Source organism: Nycticebus coucang, chromosome 7, assembly GCF_027406575.1.
Source record: "Nycticebus coucang isolate mNycCou1 chromosome 7, mNycCou1.pri, whole genome shotgun sequence".
Lineage (NCBI taxonomy): Eukaryota > Metazoa > Chordata > Mammalia > Primates > Lorisidae > Nycticebus > Nycticebus coucang.
Window position 1 is genome coordinate 100,214,659 of NC_069786.1, and position 12,822 is coordinate 100,227,480.

Consider the following 12,822-nt stretch of genomic DNA (forward strand, 5'->3'; position numbering starts at 1 on the left):
GGCGCCTGTGGCTCAGTCGGTAGGGCGCCGGCCTCACATACCAAGGGTGGCGGGTTCAAACCCGGCCCCGGCCAAACTGCAACCAAAACAAAAAATAGCCGGGCGTTGTGGCGGGCGCCTGTAGTCCCAGCTACTCAGGAGGCTGAGGCAAGAGAATCGCTTAAGCCCAGGAGTTGGAGGTTGCTGTGAGCTGTGTGAGGCCACGGCACTCTACCGAGGGCCATAAAGTGAGACTCTGTCTCTACAAAAAAAAAAGAAAACAACGGAAAAGTTTTCAAACTTTTGGGGCCGTGGCATCTTTGCTTAAAATGAATTTGTATGTGGAAGTTCAAAATCAGAAGTGTAGCAGCTCTGGTTGAATCAAGGCTGATGGGCCTTAAATTGTGCCTCCTCAGTATTCCCCTTTCCAATCTCAGATGGTCCCTAAGTCTTTCTCCTAGGATATCAACAAAAATAGATACAAGAGTAGACAATCTCTAAGGTCTTTTTTATTTTAGAACTTTAAGATTCTCTGGCTGTCATAATCTCAATTAATTATAAAAGAGTCAAAAGATCTAATCAATTATATACTTTTTTGTGCCCTTTAGACAATTTTTAAAAAGGAATCTCACCACTCATCTTTACTGCAAGGACATGCTGACCATGGAGGTGGGTACCTGGTAGGTAGTAAGTGAATGAGATAGCATGTTGCAGCGACTAGCTCCAAGTAAATCCACTTTCTGACAAACGTCCATCTTTAACTTGTCAAAAGAAGCTTTGCTATTTCTCACTTGGGTCTGTACCTGCAATCACAAAAATGCTAATTATTATTACCAATAATATAGATATAAATATGACAAAGATTTATAATAAATGCTTACTATACATTTATAATAAGCATTTGTAATAAATATTTTCAGATACATATATTTTCGTATAATAAATTCCTTTTCACTATATTATAATATTAATATTTCATGAGTAATGATGATGATTTTATCTATTTTTAGTAATTATAGGAGATTCTTTCTATATTCAGATTCTTTCTAGGTAGAGTGCCTGGCACCATAGCTCACAGCAACCTCAAACTCTTGGGCTCAAGTGATCCTTTGCCTCAGCCTCCCAAGTAGCTGGGACTATAGGCACCTGCTACAATGCCTGGCTAATTTTAGAGATGGGGTCTTGCTCTTGCTCAGAGTGGTCTTGAATTCCTGAGTTCAAGCAATCCACCTGCCTCGGCCTCCCAGAGTGCTGGGATTACAGGTGTAAAAGCCATGTCGCCTGACCCGTTTTGAACTCTTGGCCTCAAGTAGTCCTCCCACCTTGGCTCCCAAAGTGCTAGGATTATAGGCATGAGCTACAGCTCCTGGCCTGATTCTAAAATATCATTAATGCTTCTCAACCTTTTAACTAGGCCTCCTTTCCATTTATTCTTCTTTTAGCTAAACACTATTCATGAAAAATTTTAAATGTTTATTTTTATTTGGATTTTTTTTACTTAACTATGTATTTTCCATCTGTTATCTCATTTTCTCAACATAAAGATATCTGCTAGAAAGAATCTCCTACAAAGGGAAACTCTGTCTCCAAACAAAAAAATTAAAAAAAAAAAAAATCTTTAAAGGTCTTGGAATGGGAGGATCTGAAGAGCTTGACACATTTGAAGAACAGCAAAGAAGAGAGTAGAGTATATCTTTTCTGGAGAACAGGAAGACAGTGTAAAATGAGGCTGACAGAAGGACCAGTAAGCTTGAGCCTTTTGTGCCTACATAGAAATACGGATTGTATTTTTTTTAATTGAGGTAAAGTTCAGGTAACATACAATTAACATAGTATCCAATTTAGAGGCATTTAGTGCATTCATGTTGTGCAACCACTCCCTTAGATTATCATCTCCTTGTCAAAGTAAGAGGTTGCTGTGGCCTGAGGCTTTTTAGGGTTGTTGTGTGTAATAAATGAGGCACTACTTATAACAGCTAGCACACAGTAAAGGCTCCAGCAATATTAAATATTATGATTTTTATTATGGATTCTCTAAATATTTTTGAAGTAAATGAACTTTATTATTCATGTATGGTAAATTTAAGGAATATATTTCATAATGCATTTATTTAGCAAAAACATATGTCCATACATAGTTAGTTTAGCAAAAACACATGTCTATACATAGTTGCTTACAAAGTTTGTGGTCTTGAATTTTTGTTTTTAATTATAGTGAGATTAAAGTAATTTTCTGCTGTTTTTTTCTTTTTCTTTCTTTTTTTTTTTTCTTTGCAGTTTTTGGTTGGGGCCAGTTTTGAACCCACCACCTCCAGTATATGGGGCTGGTGAAAGTTTGTGGTCAAACTTTGTATTGTAGCAGAATAAAAAAATTGATGACTTTTGCTTTTTCTTATAATTAATCATTTTACCTGAGTTTTTTACTTAAATTACTTTTTTTAATTTTGCAGTAATAAATTATTTTCTTCCTCCAAACAAATCTCAAAAGTCCAAGTAGGCAACATTTATAGAGTAATTAGATCTATTACAGGAGATAAAAAATTAAAAAGGTTGATGGTGTGGAGATGCCAGTCAAGGAGTGAAAATAAAAGTGTGACAAGCTTTTGTACTTTAACTATAATGTTCCAGTAACCAAGAATTTATAATAAAACATATTTCAAAAAAATAGTCTGACATTTTATCATCTTGATTAAATTTTTCTGTGGCAGTTCTGTATTTTATGTATCAAAAGAAGGAAAAGGATGCATTTTCATACTTTTCTGAACTTTTCCATTTGTTTTAAGGTGTCTGGGTCCAGTTTGTGGGATATATCTTTCATCCACAGTAGAGCTCCTCTGTATTCTGTGCGTGCTTGCTCCATCCGATTAATTGTCATCAAGGTATCAGACACTGCTCTTTGACTGAATGTTCCTACTTCTTGCTTAAGACGAGAGAGGGGAGTACATAAGGCCAATCTAATGGGAGAGAGGTAAAAATCAGATGGTTGTACATATTATATGTAAAACAAAACAAAGATTTAAACCAATCTTAAAGCAGCAAGATGACTCTACAAATAAAAAACTATTAAGATACCTAAGGAAATTAAAAAGAAAGTAAGGCTTGGGTGGCACCTGTGGCTCGGTGGGTAGGGCGCTGGCCCCATATACCGGGGGTGGTGGGTTCAAGCCCAGCCCTGGCCCAAAATGCAAAAATAAATAAATAAATAACTGGGCGCTGTGGCAGGCGCCTGTAGTCCCAGCTACTTGGGAGGCTGGGGCAAGAGAATTGCCTAAGGAGGTTGCTGTGAGCTGTGATGCCACAGCACTCTACCACAGGTGATAAAGTGAGACTCTGTCTCTAAAAAAAAAAAAAAAGAAAGAAAAATAAGGATCATGTAGCCAACTTTGAAGTATATTAATAAAGATGTTTCTGTATTTGCCCATTTTTGTTACTTTAGGAAATATATCATTTTTTGCAACACTTTGGATGTTAATCCACATGTAAATAACCTGCCAAGTAAATATACCATTTAGAAAAGAGGTTTGAGGGTAACAGAGAACCTGTATTCATAAAGTATACTACCTTAATAGAAAGTCTTTCATTTGCCTACTTTAGGGAAAACCTGGATTTAGAACAGCAGATACAAGAACTAAAGGGTTTAGAGTTCTTAGCAACTAAGGATGAAGACAAAAAAACAGCAGAACCTCTGGAGGTTGACCACCCAAGAGATTGTAACAAACCGGTCAACATATGGAGGTGGTCAACATAAGGAACATCCACTGAGTATATGTGGTGCATGTCTAGTCTATGAAAATTAGGTCAACTTAACGTGGTCAATGTAGGGAGGTGGTCAGTGATGGAGGTTCTACTATATTTAAAAAATATATGTCAAATCCAACTCCTCTGCTCTGCTTTTGACTTAATTGGAGGTCCCTGCTCTCTGTCACTTCCTTTAGGATGGACTTTTGCACTGATGTGATGTTTCAGATTGAAGGTACTTATGCTAGTTATCATCATTACAGGTCTAATAAGGACTGTTTTTATTTTTCTTCTGAAATGCAAAGATTTGGGCTATCTTTAGTAATTATAGGAGATTTTTTGAAGCAAGCATCTTTGTGTTAAAACATTGTGAAATAACAAATGGAAAGTAAATAATTACAAAGAAAAAATCAGGATAGACACAGTGGCTCATGCCTGTAATCCCAGCATTTTTGGAGGTAAAGATGGAGTATTGCTTGAGGCCAGGAGTTTGAGACCATCCTGGGTGACATAGCAAGACCATGTCTACATAAAAATATTAAAAAATTAGCCAGGAATAGTGGTGTTGCCTATTATCCCAGATACTCAGGAGGCTACGGCAAGAGGATCCCTGAGCCCAGAAGTTTGAGGCTGCAGTGAACTATGATCTCATCATTACACTCCAGCCTGTGTGATAGAGTTAAGATCTTGATTCTAAGAAACCAAAAACAGGCTAGGTGCAGTGGCTCACACCTATAATCCTAGCCTTCTGGGAGGCCTAGGTAGGTGGATTGATTGCGCTCAGAAGTTTGAGACCAGCCTGAGCAAGAGGGGGACCCCCATCTCTACTAAAACTGCTTGATCTCAGGAGTTCAAGCAACTAGAGCAAGGGTGAGATCCCATCTCTACTAAAAATAGAAAAAACTAGCCAGGATTGTGGTGGGCACCTATAGCTCCACTACTCAGAAGGCTAAGGTAATAGCCTGAGCCCAGGAGTTTGAGGTTGCTATGAGCTATGATTATGCCACAGCATTCTACCCAGGGCACAGTGTGAGACTCTGTCTCAAAAAAATAAAAAAATAAAAATATTAGCCATTCTATGACTGTTACATTAAACCACTTAAGAACTATAAATACAGAACTAAAGGCTATTCCTAGGAATTAAGCAACCAAGAACATCAATTGTTAAATAATTATTCTGAATACATAATTAGTAATTAAGAGGTATCAAAACAGTTTATACTGCAATATATTTCTCTTTTACCCTTTATTGGAATGATCAGTGAGCTTTACAAATAGGCAAATTTAAATACACATGTCAAAATGTCATTTGCCTATAGATTTAAGGATGATGAAAAACCATGGTAAACCTTTGCTTGGCTGAAGAACAGAGTGCCTTGCCAGTGGCATCCATCATTTTGCCAGCTTGAGTTGCATCCCGTTCTGCTTGAAACTTTAAAAAGAGCCCTAGCTCATTTTCTTCCTCTGATATAACTAGGGGGAAAAATTACAATATAGTTAATTATTTTATTTCATCATTTGTTTAAAATACACATACAACTAAAATTCTCACAGCAATAACTCTATACTAAGATTCAGTTGGAGAAGGAAGAAGAGAAATGTATTTTTTAAATACAAACTCCTGGGCTCCATTCACAGATTCTGATCTTGCAAGCACTCCAGATGGTTTTGATGCAGTGAATCCGTGGGTCTTGCTTTGGGAAAGACTGATCTTTAGGGGAAAAAAACCCTCAAATCTACAAAATAAAACAAAACCACAAATAATGCACTTTCAAATGTCCAGAGATACATTTTAGGATCATTGCCTCTTACTAAGTATTTGTTTCCTATTTAAACTTGTTAACTCATTCATTCTTGATTACCATCATGGCTTCAGTTCCCTATGTTTAGTATCCCAGACCCAGAGATGTCCAAAATTTTACATCAGCAACCTTAAAATTTGTCATCATAGTAGAGTTCTACTCAAAGTGTAGCGATGGACCAGAATCCTCTGTTACCAACCTATGACAAGGTAAGTAAAGAAACTGAGAATAACTGTACAAAACTTAAAATTTTGAGCATTTTACATTTGTTAAACCTAATAATTTTAAAACTGAGCTTACATTCTTCATGTTTTTATTTCATTTTTCTAAAAATTAATTTTCATTGAATTTTTTAAAGTATCAGTTTACAATTGATGGAAAGAAAACCACAAAACAATAAACTGGTCCTTCATCACAGTTTAAACACTGATAGAATGTAAGGTAACCCTCTAGCCATACTAAGACTAATAAAGGGAGAAAACCCATGAAGTGTTATAACTATGAACTTTTTTTTTTTTTTTTTTTTTTGTTTTTGAGACAGTCTCACTTTGTCACCCTCAGTAGAGTGCCGTGGCATCAGAACTCATAGCAACTTCAAACTCCTGGGCTCAAGTGATTCTCTCGTCTCAGCCTTTCAAGTTGCTGGGACTATAGGTGCCCGTTACAATATCCGGCTATTTTTTAGAGATGGGGTCTCAGTCTGGCTCAGGCTGGTCTCAAACCTGTGAGCTCAGGCAATCCACCTACCTCAGCCTCCCAGGGTGCTAGGATTACAGGCGTGAGCCACTGTGCCCAGCCCCATAACTATGAATTTTTAAAAAGAACAAAATGACAACAAATGTCATGCTTAATTTCTCCTTCTTTCACTGATAGAAAAATTGAAGTTAAGGGCCAGGCGTGGTGGCTCATGCCTATGTTCTTAGCACTCTGGGAGGCTGAGGCAGGTGGATTGCCTGAGCTCATAGGTTTGAGACCAGCCTGAGCCAGAGTGAGACCTCGTCTTTAAAAAAAATAGCTGGGCATTGTGGTGGGTGCCTGTAGTCCCAGCCACTTGGGAGGCTGAGGCAAGAGAATCACTTGAGCCCAAAAGTTTGAGGTTGCTGTGAGCTAAGATGCCACAATACTCTACCGAGGGTGACAAAGTAAGACTCTGTCTAAAAAGAATTAAAAGATTCAGTTCTAAAGAATTGAAGTTAAAAACTGAAAACAAGGCTCGGTGCCTGTGGCTTAAGCGGCTAAGGCACCAGCCACATATACCTGAGCTGGCGGGTTCGAATCCAGCCCAGCTTCTGGGCTGTGGTCCCAGCTACTTGGGACGCGGAGGCAAGAGAATCGCTTGAGCCCAGGAGTTAGAGGTTGCTGTGAGCTGTGATGCCATAACACTCTACCCAGGCCGACAGCTTGAGGCTCTGTCTCAAAAGAAAAGAAAATAAGAAAACTGAAAACAAGTCCCTGAGTATCTCTGAGGCAACAACAGAACTCAGACCTTCTCACTTGCTGGCTCCCTACTCCTGCTGCTACTCTCTGTCATGCCTACAAGAGTGACCCAAGGAGAGCGTGATGGTGTTTTCAGGGAGGTGTCTACGTTCTGGAGTATCATCTTTCATAAAATCATGTACTGTACTATGAACAACTAAACTGATCTAGACTGGATGAGATTTGGGTAGCCATATTAATCATCTGATTAGTTGAGATACATATAGATTATACATTTCCTTTGGAATAGAACTTCATAATTATCACAATGAACACTGTTAGAAAAAAATATTCATTTGTGTATGATGATTCAGAAATCCCTCTGAGAACTTGGAATACCTTCATTATCAAGTATCAATGAGCATGAACCATCATTGAACCTTTCCTTTAATCAATGCAGAAAGGGTAGGAGATGAGGATGCATTTGTGCTGTTTCTGTGTTGGGACCTGCCTGCCAAATTCTACAGAGACCCCCACCCCAATGTGTTCTTCACCCTGTCAAGTGATTTCCATAAACATTTATAGCACTGGACAAACCTTATACATTTGTCTGATGTTATTCCCAACAGAGATATATTAATGTAACAGTCTTCAAGAAAGATTATATTTATATATAATCTCAAAAAGAAAGTACACAATGAAATCCATATATGTGTATCCCCTCCTTATCTTGGAATGCTCCACCAGAGTGCTAATAGATAAGTGATTTCAAGGCAAAATAACACAAACTTAAACAGGTTTCTTCATGTTTTCATTTCTATCAAAACATATCCTTAGTCTAATGGTTGTGATGGCCTTTTACTCCTTGGTACAATATGTACCATATCCCTAAATTTCCTTTGCTCCTTTATTCTTCCATTAGTTTCAGTGATAAACTCTTTTGTCTAGGCAGGCTGTCCTCAGTCTTTAAGCTCATTCCCTGGACTTCAAATCTCTTCTTTTCTCTAAATATTCAATTTTTATTTTTTTTTAGACAGAGTCTCACTCTGTCACCTTGGGTAGAGTGCCATGGCATCATAGCTCACAGCAACGTCAAACTCCTGGGCTTGAGTGATCCCATCCTCTTACCTCAGCCTCCTGAGTAACTGGGACTACAGGCTTGCACCACTACACCCAGAGAGTTGTCTATTTTTTCTTCCTATTTTTAGTAGAGATGGGGTCTCACTCTTACTCAGGCCAGCCTCCCAGAGTACTAGGATTATAGGAATGAACCACTACACCCAACCTAAATATTCAATTTATTTAAACTTTCTTTTTACCTCAATTCCCAGCTATGGAGTTGCCTTTACCAATTGCTGCAATACAGTTATTTTTTTACTCCTAGGAATTCAACGTTATGTTTATAATACTATTCTGAACTCCAATACATACTATTTGTATCATCTCTTATTTTGTTACCAAAAGTTTGTGTTTCCAACTATTTCCTTGGGAAAGGCACATAACCTTGCTTATGGCACGTATTTAAAATATACTTTAATAATCAGGCTCTATTGAATTTCTTTCTTTTCTATACAAGAAAGGCATTCATTCATTATGTAAATATTTACTAAGGACTGAATATATGCTAGACATTGTAGACTTTGGGGACACAGAAATAAACAAAACAGACAAATTCTACAAGGACACATTCTAGGGGAGGGAAGAAAAGCAATAAATAAAATATAGAAAATAGTAAATATGGTTATGTGTACAGTGAGTTCTGAGGGAGAGGAGTATTACATTTTAGATATGTGGCTCTGGGAGGGTCTCATTAAAAGATGACATTTCACCAAACACAAAAGAAAGTTAGGGAGCCCACTATGCAGATATGCCTACTGTCAAGAGGATTAATATGGCTAAAGAGGAGAGAGAGTTTTAGTTTATTGAGTTTCGATATGAAAAGGTCAAGGAGAGAAGAGAATCCAGCAAGGGCAGGATACTGAGAAGGAATAACCAGGAGGAGGAAAACAGGAAAGTCAAGTGAAGAAAGTGTATCAAGGAGGAGAGAATAATCAACTGTGTTAAATAATGTGATAAGCCAAATAATGGGTCATTGGATTTAGCTATTTACAAACTTGACAAGTGAAGTTTGGTGGAGTGGTGGGGACAAAAACTTGACTGGAGTGAGTGTAAGATAAAATGGAAGGAAAGGAATGGAGATCATGCATGCAATTATGTCAATTTTTTTTTTATTAAATCATAACTGTATACAATGATATGATTATGGGGCATCATACACTCACTAATTTTTTTTTTTTTTATAAAGAGGAACAGAGGAATGTGATGTTAACTGCAAGGGCAAGTCAGGGTCAAGGGACAGTTTTTAGGTGATAGAAGCAATTGATTTAAGACTCTTGAAGGAAAACTGAATATTAGCAAAATCAATCTATGTCAGGATTTGATGAACTGAGGAAAAAAGGGATGGATGCTGGAGGCTTTAAGAACAGCTCACTGTAGGGTGGGGTGCCTGTGGCTCAAAGGGGTAGGGCGCTGGTCCCATATGCTAGAGGTAGTGGGTTCAAACCCAGCTCTGGCCAAAAAAAAAAAAAAAAAAAAACAGCTCACTGTAAATATTCATATTTTACCATAAGAAACTATTCAAAAAATAGTTCTACTAATTTTACATTAATTCATTTTCAAAAATGCAAACAAATATTTAAGTGAGAATTATCAGAAGTATCTATGTTTTCATACCATTGAGTCTCAGTTGATATTTCTCGGCTATATTCAGAAGTTCGGTGCATGTCTCTTGAATAGAGTGAAAAACCTTGAAATATAAATTTTATTAGGACAATTTAAAGAACCATAAATATATAAAATATCTGTAATAAGCACTTTGGAAGCATAATGTTTTCTTGTAAGTATTATGTCTCTTTTATAAATATTATATCTATTTTCTTTGGCTACAACACACTTCAGTTTTAGTTTTACTTCTAATGTAGAAAGTATGTTTAGATTTCCCCCAGAAGGGTTGGAAAAAATGGTGATAAATAGATGGGAGCAAATAAAAAAAGAACTATAGAATTTGTCCTCCATTCAGCTTCAAACTATCTAAATAGCAAGAAGGTAAATCCAATAAAACTGCATCAAATATTGCCAACCACAGATGAAATGAGTATAGATAAAGTTCAGGAAGTGATAACTCTGAGTCTAGCTTTTTTCCAGTATTGGTCTATGAAAAACAGTTCACTAAATTTACTGTTAAAATAATGTGTTATAACCTCAAATATAAATTATTTTTGGGTTATTTTTGTTTAGAATTTTCTATAGATATTAATCCCCTCATTACTACTGTTCCTAATTGCTAATAGAAAAGAACTAAAACATCTAGTAGACTTTAATTTCAAAGTTAAGCACATGATAATTTGAGGTGAGGGCACAGTATACATGTGACATAACTCTTTACATATATCTATAATATTAATGTAGTTTTTCCTTGATAAGCAAACCAGCATAGATTTTAAAGTGTAGTCTCTTCACAGATTCCTATACTGAACAATTTTTTTAAGACTAGTTTTAAAAGACCTTGGAACCATTTTGTAAAATTAAGCCCTGTGTCCAACCTTTTTTCTTAGGGGAAACTGAGCCATGATCTTTAACATAAAACTCGCTTCCTGCTTGAGAGACCTAGGGAATCACGAGAATGGCATGTGAGTTGTATAAGTGCAGGAGATCAGAAAACTGATCTCCAAGAAAAAATGTGTATGTGAGCTATGGCAATAATAATTATGGTAAAGATTCTCTAGATTCTAAAGGTCTCTTGATGCTAGAGGCAGGGGTTGTGGCTCAGGGTCTGTGGTTTTGCAAAAACAAAGGTGAAGACATTCTATCTGACCTTCTCCATGTCCTCCCTAATCAGCTTTTGTCTATTTCTTCCCATTTTATGAGAATAAATATGGACCAAGGTTTTCTCAGGAGGGCTCCTCCCAGAGTTCCTCAGTCCCTAGACACAGACCCTGTGTCAAGCCTCTTCATTCCTCACGCCAATACCCCCTCATCTGGTGACCCCAAACCACTTTTCTCTTCTGCCACATGCTGGAAAAATAAGAGTTGTCTTGGGCCACATTGTAAATACACAAACACTAGCAAAAGCTAGTTAGCAAAAAAAGGTCTGTGCATACTTTTCTTGATATCCAACACCACAGATAAGCAAAATAAATCTTCACAAAATCAGCATGCAGTCCCATGGGCTGCAGGTTAGACACTCCTGCAACCCTTTGAATATCCAATAAATTCCCAATATCATCAAGAAGTCTGAATATACTATCTCTGAAGCAGGTTTACTGTTATTTTGCTGTTTGGACAAACCTAAGGAAGATTGATAACAAACACTAAAATGTTAAAGGAGAACTAATCATAGTTTCCCATACAAGTTTAAACATGTTTGAATTGGAATTGATATCCAGATTTGGCAATTTAAAAAGCTGTTTTAAATGCATATGAAAGATTAGAAAATACAAAAAAGATAGTTCTACTAGGATGAAGTGATTATGGCTGATTTTTTTCCTCAGGTATCTTTGCAAGACTTGTATATTTTGGCTTTTTATTTTTACAATGAAAATATTTCTCATTCTTTAAAAAATAGTGCAAATCGGGTGGCGCCTGTGGCTCAAGGAGTAGGGCGCCTGTCCCATATGCCAGAGGTGGCGGGTTCAAACCCAGCCCCGGCCAAACACCAAAAAAAAAAAAGTAGTGCAAATCATGAGAGAAAGTTCTTGGTGATTCCAAATATTTGTTTAGTGGACAATTTCACACTGAATATGAAATATGTCATCCAAAAAAGATCTAATAATGTAAAACAATACAAAAACATCATATATTTCCCCTTCCCAGTAATATATCTAGAAATAGTGACAAGTTCTCTTAACATACACTACCTATGATAATAAAGTTCCCTCATGGGTGGCACCTGTGGCTCAGTGAGGAGGGCGCTGGCCCCATATACTGAGGGTGGCGGGTTCAAACCTGGCCCCAGCCAAGACACTCTACCAAGGGTGATAAAGTGAGACTCTGTCTCTACAAAAAAAAAAAAAAAAAGAAAGTTCCCTCATTTTTCCATAGTTATCACTGAATCCTAAGAGGAATACTTTTCAACATAAATAGCAAAAGCTTATTACTTTGTTATTTATTTCCACATTTGTTATGACCAAGACATAAGTTTATTTTTTGCAGACTGAAATATTTAAAGACCTATATGTGTCTACATTAGAGCCTGTGTAAGTTGATCACCCACAAACAGGTCAATGTGTAGAAATGGTGTTCGTGGGCGGTGCCTGTGGCTCAGTTGGTAAGGCGCCGGCCCCATATACCGAGGGTGGTGGGTTCAAACCCAGCCCCGGCCAAACTGCAATCAAAAAACAGCCGGACGTTGGGGCGGGCGTCTGTAGTCCCAGCTACTCGGGAGGCTGAAGCAAGAGAATCACTTAAGCCCAGGAGTTGGAGGTTGCTGTGAGCTGTGTGAGGCCATGGCACTCTACTGAGGGCCATAAAGTGAGACTCTGTCTCTACAAAAAAAAAAAAAAAGAAATGGTGTTCGTGGGTGGTCAATTTATAGAGGTTCTACTGTAAATAGACCTACATTTTTAAGAATCTCAATGTAAAGATTATATTCCAGGTATAACAGAGCATTGCTTGAAAATAGAAAAGCCATCTTAAATTAGTTTATGTATAAGTATAAAAGTATAAAACATGTATAGGTTTGTTGTTTTTTTTTTTGTAGAGACAGAGTCTCACTGTACCGCCCTCGGGTAGAGTGCCGTGGCGTCACACGGCTCACAGCAACCTCTAACTCTTGGGCTTACACGATTCTCTTGCCTCAGCCTCCCAAGCAGCTGGGACTACAGGCGCC

The 12,822-nt window shown here is 37.5% G+C and overlaps 2 protein-coding genes across 8 annotated transcripts in view; one reads left to right on the forward strand and one right to left on the reverse strand.

Annotated features, from left to right (window-relative positions):
* Window positions 1–1,819, forward strand: part of FAM117B (family with sequence similarity 117 member B) — a 171,931-nt gene extending 170,112 nt beyond the window's left edge. Inside the window, exons 8-9 of the mRNA XM_053597436.1 lie at window positions 588–659; window positions 1,604–1,819. Of these exons, the coding sequence (XP_053453411.1) occupies window positions 588–659; window positions 1,604–1,625 (94 nt within the window). The 3' untranslated portion in view covers window positions 1,626–1,819. The remainder of the gene's footprint in view (window positions 1–587; window positions 660–1,603) is intronic.
* ICA1L (islet cell autoantigen 1 like) overlaps window positions 1–12,822 on the reverse strand; it is an 89,138-nt gene that overhangs the window by 40,191 nt on the left and 36,125 nt on the right. For all 7 annotated transcript variants that reach the window (XM_053597443.1, XM_053597444.1, XM_053597438.1 and 4 more), the window contains 4 exons: window positions 9,669–9,741; window positions 5,067–5,190; window positions 2,735–2,933; window positions 657–782 (listed from right to left, as the gene is read on the reverse strand). In XM_053597443.1, coding sequence (XP_053453418.1) covers window positions 657–782; window positions 2,735–2,933; window positions 5,067–5,190; window positions 9,669–9,741 — 522 coding nt within the window. The remainder of the gene's footprint in view (window positions 1–656; window positions 783–2,734; window positions 2,934–5,066; window positions 5,191–9,668; window positions 9,742–12,822) is intronic.